General features: G+C 34.5%; 1 protein-coding gene across 7 annotated transcripts in view; it reads right to left on the reverse strand.

Annotated features, from left to right (window-relative positions):
* Positions 1 to 16,105, reverse strand: part of LOC117607823 (octopamine receptor beta-1R) — a 120,239-nt gene that overhangs the window by 90,357 nt on the left and 13,777 nt on the right. For 5 of the 7 annotated variants that reach the window (XM_034331964.2, XM_034331962.2, XM_034331965.2 and 2 more), the window contains 2 exons: positions 12,122 to 13,305; positions 9,815 to 10,052 (listed from right to left, as the gene is read on the reverse strand). In XM_034331964.2, the coding sequence (XP_034187855.1) occupies positions 9,815 to 10,052; positions 12,122 to 12,766 (883 nt within the window). In that variant the 5' untranslated portion in view covers positions 12,767 to 13,305. Of the gene's footprint in view, positions 1 to 9,814; positions 10,053 to 12,121; positions 13,306 to 13,391; positions 13,481 to 16,105 lie in introns of all 7 variants that reach the window. The other 2 variants (XM_034331963.2, XM_034331967.2) reach the window with 1 other exon arrangement.

Below are 16,105 nucleotides of genomic sequence, written 5' to 3' on the forward strand. Positions count from 1 at the left end.
AGCTCGATTAGCACTATTGGAAAGCTTCGATTACAGCGTCGGATCTACATTTACAGTTTGATGTTCTGTTACGCGCTCGTGCACTCGAGAAGCTACGTTTCTCTAGTTCCCGATAAATACGACTACTTTCGCTTGCCGATACGTTGCCATAAATACACGCTGCGATTGATCAATAAGTCGGCTTGCACGCTTGTTCCCGCTTATTGCATCGACATCGAACTACGAATCAATTTACAAGGATGGACGAGATATATTCCGTGAAAAGAAGTTACAGTAAATAATTATTCGTTTGAACACCTTGTGCATTTGAGAAAATTAGAATTCTTTTGGTTGTGGAAGACAATGTTTTGCAATAAATCAATTTTTAAATTTCTAAGCTTTTCTAATTTCAATGGTTTCTATAATTTCTTTATTTCCAAATTTCTAAGGTTACAAATTTCCAAATTTCCACATTTCTAAATTTCCAAATTTCTAAGCTTTTCTAAATTCTAAATTTTTTCTAATTTCTAAGCTTTCAAATTGTCAAGTTTCCACATTTCTAAGCTTTCAAATTCCTAAGTTCCCAAATTTCTAAGTTTTCAAATTCTAAGTTCTAAATTTCTACGCTTTTCTAACTTCTAAATTTTTTCTAATTTCTAAGCTTTCAAATTTCTAAGTTCCCAAATTTTAAGATTCTAAATTTCTAAGTTATCAAATTCTAAGTTCCAAATTTCTAAGCTCTTCTAATTTCTAAATTTTTTCTAATTTCTAAGTTTCGAAATTTTCAAATTTCCACATTTCTAAGCTTTGAAATTTCTAAGTTCCCAAATTCTAACTTTTATAATGTCTAGGTTTTCAAGTTTCTAAGCTTTGAAATTTCTAAATTACAAAATTTCTGTTTCCAAATTTCTAAATCTTTAAATTACACCCTCAACATCGAAATGATTCCCAAGTGTCCTAAAGCTAGTGATCAATAACGTGGAAAAATATTCTAAAACCGTAGTTCTTCTTTTACTACAAACTTGCAATAGCTACAAACCAATCGAGTGACCATAAAATTAGTCCAGACTTAACGATTCGTTGTTTAGCCGTGTATACGTGACCAAGGGCGTTCATAATTTATGGACCTTGTATGGAGACATGATAGCGCCAAAGAGTCTGGAGGTCGTGCTAAGCGGATCGAACTTCTTTACAGCCATGTAAAAGCATTCTCGCGGTTAGGTTAACCACGTATCGAATCGATCAATCCTGATCGAACTGCTTTTAATCAATTCCATCCTATCCGTCGAGCTTCTTAACAAACTTAAACGGCGTCGAGAGACGTTCCATTCGATTAGGTTAATCATTTGTCACTGTCGAAGACCAATTCAATTTGCGAATCTGTTGCTGTTCACAATCAGCTTCGATTTCTTCACAAAGTGTAAAATAAACGAAGTTGCCTTTCATTTTTAATGACAATTTCAAAATAAAAATAACTTCTAAAAATCAATCATTTCCCAAAAAATATTCTTCTTGGACATTTTTCCTTCGACACCCTGTATAACTACCGTTTCGAATTATCCTCTTCGATCCGCTTCGATCCTCCGCTCATGCGAGCGCACCGCTAACTCGAGAGGAGAAGAGCTTTTAAGGTCGACCGTGCGAGCAACGCTTGCATGCTTGTAAAAACGACGATTAAGATACGAATCTCGAAGTCGAATCGATGGGAAAAGTGGTGGCAAGGTCCAAAGCTTTGCACGTGTCGCCTACCCTTCGTATCTAATAAGCTCGAAAACACCAACGACTAAGGCCTTGTCGTCTCATCCTCGTTTTCCTCCTCAACGGTAACGCTGATGCGAATCATTTCGAGCGTTAAATCGTGTGTGAACAGTCGCCTAAATTTCCAAACTTCTAAACATTTTTCCTGTCCCCATGAAATTTATTTGAAAGATGACTTTGTTGATAGATGGAAACTGAAGTAAAATTCTGGACCGATCAAAAGAGGTTCTAAATCAAATTCAACTTGCGATGGTTCGTTCGATAGCTTATTAAGAAAAAACTGTCGTTGTCAACATTCAGTTCTGTATTTCATCTGGAGGGTTAATTGGGAGTAATAGTATCAATAATATATCAAAGATATAAATTTAATAAAATTAAAAAAAAAATATGAAGTTAGATTCGCGACTCCTTCAATACAAAGGGGTAAATTGAGAATGATAGTATGAATGATACACACTTGAAAAAAGAAAATATGAATCTAGATCCGCAACTCTTTCAATACAAAGGGGTAAATTGGGAATAATAGTATCAATAATACACACTTATAAGAAAATAAAATGAATCCTGATCTGCAACTCCATTTTTCAGCATTTTTGGAGGTTTTTGACTTTTTACAGCTTGGATTTTCATAAATAGGAATCTCTCTGATTATTCTCAGAATTTTTCATGCACTAAAATAGAAGAAATTGATCAAAAATTTGAATTTTTATTTCTGCCCATTACTACCCCTCAGATGGGTTTCAACTCTATTTTAATAAATTATTATAAATATAACAGAAAATTTTTGATAATTTTATAACATTCTATAATTATAAACTTTGATTTAAAAAAAAAAAGAAAAAAGATATGTGGAAGAACAGATAGTTTAGATCGCCCGAGTACACTTTCTTCCAAGTAATATTATTTTCCAGCGCGCTTTTAAGATTTTAATCAGATTAAAGTGTCCTACGGAGCAACATTTAATCTACTTACGGAATCTTTCGTTAATAATTTATTTACAAATGTCCGGCTCGATTGTCTCAGGGACCAGTGGCTACTTCGTTCAAGTGATAACAGTAATGGCATTGCTGGATGAAGAAACCTACCAGGTGGTCAATAAAAGAGAAAAATGTTTCAAGCCCCATAATTCTTTCTTTATTAGCCATATTTAGGGGTTGAGAAAATTGTTTGAAATTCTTTAATCAATTTAAAGGGATGAAAGTCGAGGCACGTCCGTCGGAAATCATGCATTCGGTCACCGCACTTATTTCCATTTAATTTCGATCACTATAGTTGGTGGATACGGAAGCGAGGGATACGCGAAGGGGCCAAAAGGGGTTGAAAGGGGAGGCGCACTGCCGTCGAATATCGATCGTCCCACTTGTCAATTCAAGTATAAAGCGATATACATATTTGAAAACAGTAAATCGTAAATATCGAGAGAATTTCGTGTCATCAGAATGTTGATTCAAAGTTGATGAAAAAATAAATTCGTTACGATCACTTGTACGATATTTCAATTTTCATATGAAATTGGCTTTCCGATGTTTTATTATAATTTTATGATAAATCGAAAATTTAATTGTTTTCTATTCTCTATCAAACATAACAGTCTATCTTATTACTTTGATGGCTGCATATTTTGCAAAATTTATTATTTTTCCAACTTTAGAAATTTTTTTATATTTCTAATTAACATTATATCTGCGTAATTATAGGCTGCGAAATTACTAATTTTCAAATTGCAATTGATAAAAATAAGGCGGAGAAAAAATTTGATTAATTATATTAATTATCTCAAGTTTGATGAATGACAAAGAATAATAGAAAACATTGCTCTTCCATCAAATGATTAGTGACACGATATTCTGTTATTAATTGAATTTTCCGTCGCTAATTGAAGGGTCGAGTTGGATAAAACTTCATCGAAAATGGCCCTCTGTTTTGGAAGAAAACAACGGGCATGTGTGAAATTTTACCAGAACGATGACGGATCGAGCAGAATCGAGCAATTTGTTGCCGAAACGTATGAATAATCCAGCAATGTCAGTCTCGTAGGGCTGAATTGTAATTTATCAACGTCATCTGGTAGGGCTTTGCTAATTGTTGCGGAAACCGATACTCTCTTCCATTTCCTTCAACAACTTCAGTATTCAAGGATTAGTCGGAAAATTACTCAAACTTATATTTCCTCGCGTGTTCCACTTCATTTTGCAAAAATTGAAAATAAAAGGAAAAAAAGGTTTCGGTCTATCAGAGCTGAGCATCGTTTCAAATAATCTTCTGATACATATTTTCTATAAATGAAAGTATTTTCAAATCAGAAATGATTATTTCTTTCAGTGAAAATTTATTTGTCTTTTAATAGAAATCTCGAATAAAACTAAATTATTTAAAAATAGGAAATAATTTTTAATTTAAAGACATTGTTATTTTTAATAAAATTTGATTTTCCCTGTTATTTTCGAATAACGAATTGAATTTTTAATTATTCGAATAAGTTTTTATTCGAGATGAAAATTTATTGATGTAAATAATTTATTTCTTAATCTTCAGTATCTTCGGTTTAGGTGAAATTTCTGTCAGAAGATTATTTCAAATTATTCCCAGCTCTCCAATCTATCAGCTATTTTATATTGTACAAAATGATAAATGTAAATTGATGAGATTTAAAAATTTTATATTTAATATTTTTTAACTTGGAGTGGATAATTTTAAAATTAATTAAAGGGATCCATGTTAATTAGAGAAATCAATCAATATAAAATTATTAAATAAATTATGAATGAAAATTGAAAGTTTCCGATTTAATCTTCATTAAAAGGATATACCTTTTCAAGCTAAATATCTTGCACTGAATATTAATATCAATCAAAAGGATCTCATTCATATTTCAATAAATAGGAAACAGAATTATTGAAAGCTTATAAAAAATTTCTATCAAGGGTAAATAAAAATATACATATATTTGTAGATTGTAAGGTAAGATTGTAAACCCTTGTGAATATTGATATTAATATTAACCTTCGATAAGTATACTATCAATATGTAAATTACAATGGCCTTGGTTTTGATTGTACGCAACATACTGCAGCGATTCAGAGATAAAAATAGCACGTCGGTAACTGTCACCCTGACCTTACACGGCCACCCACCCCTTCGTTTTCGATCTGCTAACCACCATTCAAGCCGAATGCCAACGATGATGTGGGAGGTCAAGGGCATCGCTCGAGACACAGGAAATCTTATGGCTGATCTATGCGACCCGTTACTACTGACGACCTCCGACTGCGATTAACAACAGCTTCGAACCACTTCCAATCAATTCAAACAAACTTCTTTCATGATTTTACAAATCTTTTTACATTTACATTTTGAAAGTTCAATTAGGGTGAGCCCTATATAATGATTAACAGTTTTCTTAAAAAAGTAGAAAATATAATATAATGAATTTCTCATTATGATTAAGAAGAATTCTTTTTAAATGGACAGTATAAAATTTAGAAAATGAATGTAATATCAAATTGGGGCTCTCTCCATGGTCCGTCATCCGAGTTAAAAAACGCATTATATGATATTTCTTACTTTTTAATTAAAAATGTCAATCATTATATAGGGGTGAGTAACTGTTACATTATCCTATTAACAAACTGAGGCTTCTCGAATTTGCATAAAAATCAAAGTAACCCAACTAAGATTTCCCATGGATTTTTCTAAAATCTTCTTAATGTGTTTCAAATAATAATTAGCAGTGATATGTAGAAAACAAAAACGACCCCAGCCACAATCAGCGATGGCTTCGAGTCGCTTCCAATCAATTCAAACAAATTTCTTTTACATTGTCAACGTTCAACTATTAACAAACTGAGGCTTCTCAAATTTGCATAAGAATCAAATTAACCTAACTAAGATCACCCAGAAATTTGTCTAAAATATAGGCTTCTTAATGTTTCAAATAATTAACAATGACTATGTAGAAAATAAAAATAAAAATTTGTATAAGAATGAAAGAATTGTAAAAGAAATTTGTAAAATAAAATAAGAAGTGTTTTCACCCCTATCAGAAAGAAATTCCCATTCGATTAAATCCTTTCTCCTCGGGATAAGGTAAATTGTTCGAGAAGTAGTGAAACAAAGCAGTAATTGATCAGACGTCGCTATATAAAATCCTTGATTCCTCTCTTTGATTCCCGGTCTTTACCAGAACAAAATGGCAACGATGACAGGATACGTTCAAGGGTCAAGGTCGACTGGCCGGCAGGTTCCCTGCGCATTGAAGGGGTTGGACGAGGGGGGTAGAGTTTGCAGTCGATTCGTAATTTCGTTGCAACTGCAGTTGAACAGACGCGCTCGTAAATTTCCGACACGTACCGTGCTGTTATTAATGACCGGTCATTAAAGGCGACGCAAAATCGAGCGTGGCTCCTTTACTGTTCTCACCACTTTCGGTTAAATTCTCCGCATTTTGGCACGCGAGCTCAAAACTTGCCTGTTTTATTCCTATATTTATTCAACGACCAGGGATTTTATTGAGCGTCGAAAACTTTTTAATCGTTACGCTAAAGTGGGAACGATGATTCAAAGTTTAAGCTGAAAATTATTATGTTTATTTTCACACCACGTCTAAACCGCACATTTAGTTATTTTCAATAAAATTTCGTTTTTTAAACACAACCAGACAATGATTCGAATTATTGAATTTTGTCAATTAAATAATATTTCCTTTAAATAAAATTTTCCTCCTTGATTGCACAGTACATTTGTATGATAATCAGAAACTTGAAATAATAGCAATACTACCCCCTGACCTTTGGTAACGCGCGAAGCAGAAAATAGATAACGAGCTGTTTACAAGAGGCTATTTTTAAGCACATCATTTAGATATTTCTGAAGATATTTCTGAACAACTCTACAGACACTCCAGTTCACGCAAATCCATTTTTTCGATCGGTGAACCAACATTTGACTCTATTGCGCCAATCAATGACTGCGCTTCTGTTCTCGTTTTCCACTTCAATCGGAAACAAAACGTTTCACTTGACAGGCGATTTATAAACTTCCGTTTTGAAGGACTCGAAATTTCATTTTGCTCGTTTCTCTTTTTTGGATTTTAATTTGCAACTTTTATATAGAAAGTTTTAAGATAATGAGAAAAATTTGTTGAAACGAACAAAGGAAGGAGAGGTGCAAAATAATTTTATCAAATGTCACTTGGTTAATGCTCTTTGTACAGAACGGTGCGATCGGTAGACCGGATTTTTCCATTTTGCGATAATTGCCGGAAACCATGGGGAAGCGATTATCGCAACCGAGCATAGAAACGAAAATAGCCAAAAACCGCGATTTTATCAGGGAACCGCGAAATCCCATTTAATCGGTTCGACCGTTTCGACCGCTTTCAATCGGTGTCCTTAATTGTAAACCGCAGCGGCTGCCGATCAAAATGCAATTTCAAACTTCGACGTTCATGTGTTTTTCCTCGCTACAGGAAATTTGATCCCTGTTTGATCGCTTTGATCGCATCGTATGCTTTCGTTTCGAAATAAAGACACCTAAAAATACCCATTCAACCACTCGATAATGCTGATAAACGGAAATGAAGGTAATAAGAGAAAGAGAAAAATATTTCTTTAAAACTGCTAAAAGCTCATCAAAAATAATTAAATATGTGTGACTCCTCTTATTTCTTTTTTCAATTGAAAATTTATTTTTAAAAATGTCAGAAGTGCTGGAATAATAATTAAGAAGGCGTAGTGTTAAAAGCACCGAATTAATTTCTGTGAAAAATAAAAGAAAATCCACAGTTAAATATTTTCAAGAAAAGTCTGAGGAATCATCCTTTTAAAGTTCCTTTGACGATCTCGTTAGAGCTCGTCAGAAAGAAACAATGAAGAAAAGAGAAAAAATCTTTCGAACGAATTCGAAGCCGTCTGTCGCCGAATTTTCCGGTTGCAAAAACCGTAACGAGAAAAATGCGCCACCGTCGACTGAACCGAGGAGAATTTCAAAGGACGTTGCTTCCGGTTGTTGAACACCCCTACGCCCAAGGTAAAGGCTCTTCCTTGGACGTTCACAAAGGCTCAGCGCAGCCGGTAACTGCATTTACTTCGACATTCCCGGCACGACCGGTTGCACTGAACGCGGCATTACGGCTTAAAGAGATAAGAGGATTTCAAGGGAGCGTTCACCGCTTCCTATCTTTCTTCCGCGTTCTTCCACGAACTAGCTAAGGCCGCCACGTTCGAAAGAATCGCGATCACGACGGCGATATTAGTTCGCGAAGAAATGCTACCCAACAGCCTAACGACACGCGATTTCCTTAAGACGATTAACAGGAAGGATTACGTCTTCTGTAATTGAGTTACGCGAATTAACAGCTTCTTACGCAATAATTGTACTTACCAACACCTAATAATTAGATCATTTTTTGATCATTTTTTAATATCATTATTTGAGAATTTATTTTAATAAAATTATTAGATTTATGTAATTAACGTTTTGCACGTGTAGGGTAACGTATGCAGTTGTGTAGGTAATGTGTTTCTGAATTTTCAGACGGCGGACCATGGAGAGAGCCCAAAGAAGGCGGGCCATAGAGAAAGCCAGAAGACGGCGGACCATGGAGAAAGCCCTAATTCTAATTTAATTTTGTATTTTACATTATCTTAATTTTCTAAATTTTGCACTGTTTTTAAGTTTTAATTCTTTTAGTTAAAAGCTTGAAAAATAAAACATTTGTAAAGTACTTTTTCGACTACCCCTTTTAAGTAGGGGTCGATAACTGTATACGTTACCCTATTCAAATAGATTGAAAGTAATATTTCGAATTTAAAATTAAAAGAAACTTGCAAGAAATGCTATCAAGAACGACTCTGAGCAGAATTTTCATTTGCGAATGTTCCAAAAAACGTTTCCTCTGGTTAAATACTAATTCTTTTGATTATATAGAACATACTGTTTCTTATAGTTTATTCATATCACGTGTGATTCTATTGCGTTTAATGAAAAATATGTGTGCGGAGAATAAATGAATAGGTGTGAACAATTCAAAAATATCAAAGCGAACAATGCCTCGAACTGAACAAAGAGTAGTATATTGAATGTGTGAACACGTGCCATAAATAAATGAAATTCTTATTCATTATTCCACCACGTTTCGATTCTTTCAATCTATTATAGATTTTCAAAGTACAAATCGATGGACTTTCATTCATTTTTTAATTTTAATGGTGTTTATAAAAACTCAAATCTGATATCTTAATCTGAACCTTAATTTTACTTTAATTTTAATAATCATAAAAATTTCTAAGCATCTCCTGGGTTTTTTTTTGGTTTCATTTTCCGATGCGATTAAATTACTTTCCCTTCACTAAAGACGCTACGTGATTACGAAATCTTTTAATTAATCCTTTAATAAATAATTCGCTTTGATTAAACGAGAATTCCGCGGGAACCTTAACCGTACGAGGTTCTGTAATCAATTTTAATTAACACCTTCACGGTTTTTATCACCAAGAGACTGTTTCGCGTTTCGACATTCGCCAAATATTCGCGAAATCATCGGCTCGCTCTAATTATCGAAGCCGAGAATTAATTACTCGTCGTAGGAAAATTCTACACCTCGCGGCCAGTTTATGATTAATTATCAATTCACGATCGACCTTCGATTTCAACGCGTGTATAATTGATAACGTTGTTAAAAAAAAAAATTGAACAAACTTTACTTCTTTCGATCGTTGCGCTCCGTGTATAATTAATTGGGGGTAATTATTCAATTAACTATTCTATTCAGAAATTTCCAATAATTTATCGTTGGGGTTTATGAATCATATTTCTAATTAATTGAAACACACAAAAGAAAATATTATTCTACATTTTTAACTTCCCTATTGGACGGTTCTATATTTTCATATCAAAGTTAAATGCAATCATAGGGTGAATATATTTTTATTACGCCATAAATCAACGGTTAAAGGAGAAGAAATCGCGGTGTTTCGCGTATGTCAGGAGAGAAATGGCTTCTCCGAGAGAAAGCAGACACAATTCTACTAAAGCCACGTTTGCGGTAAATCGGTGTAAGTGTATAGTGCAAACTCACCAGTTTCGGCCGCTGCTTGGAGCAACATCTGCTGATGGTGGTGTTGCCTGGTGGAGGATCTGTGATGGTGCACACTATTCAGGACGATGTTACTGGATGTCCTGCTGAGTGCCTTCCTCTGCCTCACCGCCTCCTTGTAGATCTTACAATACATCACTATCATTACCAAGCCAGGGATCCAAAAGGAAACACACGAACTAATGACTGCGTAAGGTCGGTTCACAACAAAGGAACACACCTGAAACAATAAACACCATTCCTTTTATTATCCATTCTACTTTGCTATCTCAGTAATTTTAATTTATTTTAAATCAGCACGAAAATTTGTGATTTTAAAAATCTTCTAATTTAATTGTATGAAAATTACTTTGGAAATGTGAACGTTAAAAATGGAACAGTGAAACTGGGTCAATTGTGACCCAGATTTATGAGAAACTGGTGCCTGCATTCAGAAATTATTAAAATTTATTGAAGTTTCATTTTAAATAATCTTCTGCCACAAATTTTTGACTAAAATGAAGGTATTCAAGAATGAGAAATAAATTATTTATTCGAATAACTCTTTATTTAAGACCACTAAAATAATAAATAATTAAGAATTCAATTAGTTATTTGAAAATAACAGAAAAATCAAATTTTATTTTAAATAAAAGTTTGTTCCAAATAAATTCAAAATTATTCACTATTTTCAAATGATTTGGTTTTATTCAAAGATCTATGAATAAATCTTTATTCAAAGTAAAATTGAAAATATTTTCATTTCATTTAAAATATGTATCAGAAGATTATTTGAACGAGGAGGAATGATATAAAAAAGACATATATAGCTGTTCGAACGAATTTCGATTTTCGTTGGCTACCAGGAAGGATTTTTAATCCAATTTCGTTTTACGACGGTGGTTAAGCTCAGTGTCGTGCATGCAGAATTTATATTAAACCTCGGTTGTAATGAGATGAAGCCTTTCCTCGCGCTTACGTAAACTTCATTTTGAAACAATGTATCCTGTTATTCTTAACTTGCATTAGAGTTTCGGTATAATGAGCGAGTGAAACTAATCAACCTCTAATTAACAATAATTATCATAAACGGATTGATATTAAAATTTAATAACACACCATAAACAATTGATCTTTAAAGGTGGTAAATTGAATTTTCCCCGTGCTATGTTACCATTACTTCTAAATTTACCAGGAACCACGACATTCACGACGGTGTTCCCATGATGCATCGGCCACTATGCATAACCAAATTAGCCAATCAAGGAAACAATAGTGCAAGTTACGTGGACCATACGAAGGACGTGATTGGTCGATTTACTCGTAACGCATGCGTATGCAAATACTGAAAAGCCTTGCTGAAATCCTCTTATCCCTCAGGAATTACTGTCGGTGCTCACTATTTCGTATGCAAGTCAGAATGCTTATTAAGTAGACGCGTTAGCATATCCAGATATATTTGACGAACGTCCTACCAATGTCTAAACGAATAACTTGTTTACCCGGAGGGAGAGAGTTACATCTAAAAATTTTGCATTTTTGAGTTTCTTATACAATTCAATTAAAAATTGTGCCTAATTTTATGAGAAATGAATATTAGAAAAGAACTAGACATAACAAAAGTAAATATTATGCAGATATATTTAAAAAGACCTGGTATTTCAGAGATAAAGAAAAAAGGATTGATATCTTTAATGGAAATGAAGAAATGTGTACCAATGTATTACCCAGCTTTTATAAAAATTTGTAATAATTTTTAATAATTGTAATAATAATAATATAATTATTAATATATTAATAATTTGTAACAATTTATAAGTTTCTATTTGTTTATTATTTTGATAATAAATATATCAATAATTTTTCAGAGAATTTTTAAATCATTTTATAATTCAACCCAATTATTACTCTAAATGCCTGCCGTATGCTAATAAAAATTTGATAAGAAAAAGGGATTGATATCTCTAATGGAAATGAAGAAATGTGTACCAATGTATTACCCAGCTTTTATCAAAATTTGTAATAATAATAATATAATTATTAATATATTAATAATTTGTAATAATTTATAATAATCTTGACTTGAAGTTATTTTAAAGCTTAAGAAAAGTGTTAAGTTTTATTTAATTGGTAAATTTCTGTTTATTGGATATTTTTATAATATTCGAAATTCCTATTATTTTGATAATAAATATATCAATAATTTATCAAATTTTCAAATTATTTTATAATTCAACCCAATTATTGCCCTATGCTAATAAAAATTTGATTAACAAAAAAAAAAATTACTAACAAAATTCCTCAACCTACCTCCGGATTCTTCACCATATACTCCAGATGCTCCTGCGTGGTATACCATCCCATGAAGATCGGTATGAAGCTGATGAGAGCCGGTAGGACCCACGCGCTACCGAGCATGCATCCGACGGTGCCCTGCCTCATGATCACCGTATACTCCAACGGGCTGACGATCGCGTAATACCTGTCCACGCTGATGCAACAGAGATGGAGTATCGAGGCGGTGGAGAAATAAACGTCCAACGAGTTCCATACGTCGCACATGAACCGACCGAACAACCATTTACCACCTGACAACTCGGCGGACGCGTTAAACGTCATCGCGCACATCGCCACCAAGAGATCAGCCGCCGCAAGGCTGACCACGTAACAATTCGTCACTACCCGAAGCCTCCGGTGCCTTCGGACACTTGCGATCACCAGAGCGTTACCGAGAACCGCGGTGGTGATTATGCTACCCATTATGATACCCTTGATCACCACCACGAACACGCTCACGTTCTCCGGTAGATTCTCAACGGTAGGGTTCTCCACGGGTACCGAGGTCACGTTGTTCGCGGCTGTGCTGGACGAGGTGCTAGTGTTGCCGGAAGGCGTCGGTGTCGGGTCCACTCGGCTGGGAAGGCTGGTCGTCACCGCTGCCATTACGTTCAACATGGTGGACGAGGTCTCGGATGATCCCCGGCTGGTTTACTCTGTCATGGCTGTCCGATCAGCTTCATTTGGATAATCATGACTGCTATATACATCTAATTAATACTTTATTTAGATCTTCTCCGTGGCTTTCGATCGGATGGTTTTATTCCGGATACTCTTTGATGGAAAATATTGGATCCTCCAGTGGGTCCAAGAGACTTTGGAAACCAGGTGTCCTGATGCGATTTCGAGTTGGGTAGACCTTCGATGGTTGTGTGTTCAAGATGACTGTTGATTTCTGAATCTCCATTGTTGATCCAGATGGTTTGGGATTGTTGCGGTCGAGGAGGTTGATCTTTGGAGTAGAATGTGCGGTTTCACTGAAGCTGCATTTTTCCTCGAGTCCAATGCTCATTGATTACACGATACACTTTGCGAAGTTTCAGTTTGTCTGCGGTGCGGCTCGATTTGTATCGCTCGGCGAGGATCGGTCAATCAGATTAAACAAAAGCTATCGAGGTATTAGCCTAATCCCACTTGATTCTGATTCAGCGTAGTCCCTGTAATTCAGAGATACGGAACGATCGATGGATTAGTGGGAATACTTCTTACGTTTCGTTACGAGATTACTACTTGATTCGCTTACAAATCGGTTACTTTTCAAATTAACCCTTGACATACCAAGGGAGGTCCTTGGAAGAGCCCAGAGAGTGATTTTTGGTGATTCTGCCGTAACTATACCAACAAATTTATTCTTGATTTATATGTGCCCTGGATTCATTTAAGATAAATATTTCATAATTAGACTTATAATACGTTCGCTCAAAAATATATAAAAAAATAAAAACATACTTGGGGTTTCGGCAAAGCCCCGGTTGGTGTACTATGTTACATATTTGGATTGATTTATTTCTTGTTGAATGCATTGGCATTTATGGCATAATAATGTAGGAAATAAAAGATGTATTCCAGAATATTCTGGATTCTACTGCTGATGGCAGGGGGGTCGCAGGGGGTCCGCGAAGCGACTGATCATAAAAAATCGACAATCAGTCGACGACGACGACGTATGGGGAATAGACGTGCCCTGCGACGAATTTGCGACAAATCCGCGACGAATCCATTTTATTCATTTTATAATTACCGTTTACAATTAGTTTAGGCACGTAGAATTAAGAAAACCTATAATAATTTATGACCAAGTTTCCTTGATTTCGAAATAAAAGGGAGCTGCTATCTTTAGGCTAATAATACTTATTTAACTTAAATATATTTTTAGACGTCCAAAGAACCTAATTTGAGTAACCTTCCACACTAAAATATTGAGAAATTTTAAAAATACCATGAGGTCCTCAGAAGACCCCGCTTGGTAAACAACATTGATGACTTAGGCTTGGTATGTTAAGGGTTAAAAATATTCAGTTTTCAGTTAAAATTTTTGTCCATCATATGCTATCAGATTGTACGTGCTAAATGTGCTTTGTTTTGTAATTACGTTAATTAAGAAAATTTTTTGTAATCAATTCTGATAAAACAAACCTGTGATAGTGCAATTTTAAAAAAGGATGAATAATTATGCTAATGATTTTCAATGAAATTCAAACTGTTTTAGTAAATTTACATTAATTAATTCGGAGAAAATTTACAAGGTAAAGACATTTCTCTTCCGGCGAACAAGAACTTCCTGCGACACATATCACGATCTATTCAAGAATACCTCCACTTCCAAATATTAATCACCGAATTCCATATGTATGCCGACGGGCGGAGTGATTAAAGGGACTGCAGTTGCATACTGCAATTGCATCGAATCTGCAGAGGCTGCGACGGCTTTCAGAAAATGGTGATATGTAAAACGGAAAGCGAGATAATCTGCCTACCACAGCTGACATTTCCAACAGGAAACACCGATGTTTGGGCAACAGTTCAACCTCCATAGGGATCCATCACATCATCAAAATTTCTTCTTAAATAAAAATATTATTTAAGGAATTAGACTACCTTGAAACTTTTAAAAAATAGAATTTTTTGTTTCTGGCGTCAAACAATTTTTGGAATGTCAAAAATAATGTGCAATTTATACCAGAATAGGAGAGCAATGATAAATAAAAATTTTCTTTTCTTATTTAAAAAATATTGTTACTTAAAACTTTGACCGACTTTTTCTCAAAACTACATCTTTTAAATTGGTAGCAGTAGAATTCGAAGAATTTTTGATCGATTCATTTCAAATTTCGACAGCATCTTTAAAAATAAATTTTCAAAAGAAATACATACGGATTTTATGATTCATTAAAAATTTTTAGAAATTTTCAAAATTTTTATCTGAAAATGAAATTTCGTATTCAAATACTTGCCATTTCTTCAGAAATCCATATTTTGAATAATCCATATGTATTTCTCTAGCAAATTTTTTATTTTGCCCCAAGATTAAATACTGATCGCTTTTACTGCTCGCGGTGTTTGGGAAAAAACATTATTCTAAAAAATTTATTTTATCCTTCAAAATATGTATAATAGAATCTCTAAACTGGATTTTGCATTTACTTCATTCTTTCTCCAAAAAAGAATTCCTGAAAATCATTAAATGTTTGAAGCCTCAAGGTAGCCTAATCTAACCCTTTAAATTAACCCGTTTAAAGGTTAATTCCTGTTTCTAGATTGCATCGATGACAAATCGTTCCATCACACCGTTAACCCGCCATCGTCCTACCGTTTCTTGGACAACCGAGAAAAAAAGTTTGCACCATAGCTTACGGTTAAAAAGTGATTGCACCGAGATGGAGCTATTTGCGAAGAAGATTAGAGGAAGGGCCTCGGAATTGCACGACGATGAAAATACTTTCTTCACCGTTGCAGGCCACGATGAAACGGCTCTGTGCAGTGGCTGCATGTCAGCGGATATAATGAAAGAGCAGCTGAATTCTGGGGCTGCTGCGTGTTTCTCAGGCCTTTAATTGCAACGTCGTGGCAACGGAATGGCGGAACGGAACCGCATTAAAGCGGAAAAGGGGGTTAACAACATCTTTCAACGAATATTTAGAACCGCTGGATTGCGATTCCCCTGACGATGCTCCCTGGATAATTGCCTCACCGATGCTCGCTGTTTAGATTGAACATTGTACGACTCTGCGTGTACCGGAAACCGCACGCGTTCCTTCTCAATTTATCATTCATTTTTATCAACCCCTTAAAATAGTGTTTCCCAACCTTTTTTGTGCCATGCACCACCTAAGCCTTTTTAAAATTCTTATGCCCCTATGTAACATATACAATTTCTAAGAGCAATAAATAATATTAATTTAAAAAAAATTAAAACATTAATTTAAAAATTTTTAATGTACATAATTTTTAATATTC

The sequence above is a fragment of the Osmia lignaria genome, chromosome 5, assembly GCF_051020975.1.
Source record: "Osmia lignaria lignaria isolate PbOS001 chromosome 5, iyOsmLign1, whole genome shotgun sequence".
Classification (NCBI taxonomy): Eukaryota; Metazoa; Arthropoda; class Insecta; order Hymenoptera; family Megachilidae; genus Osmia; species Osmia lignaria.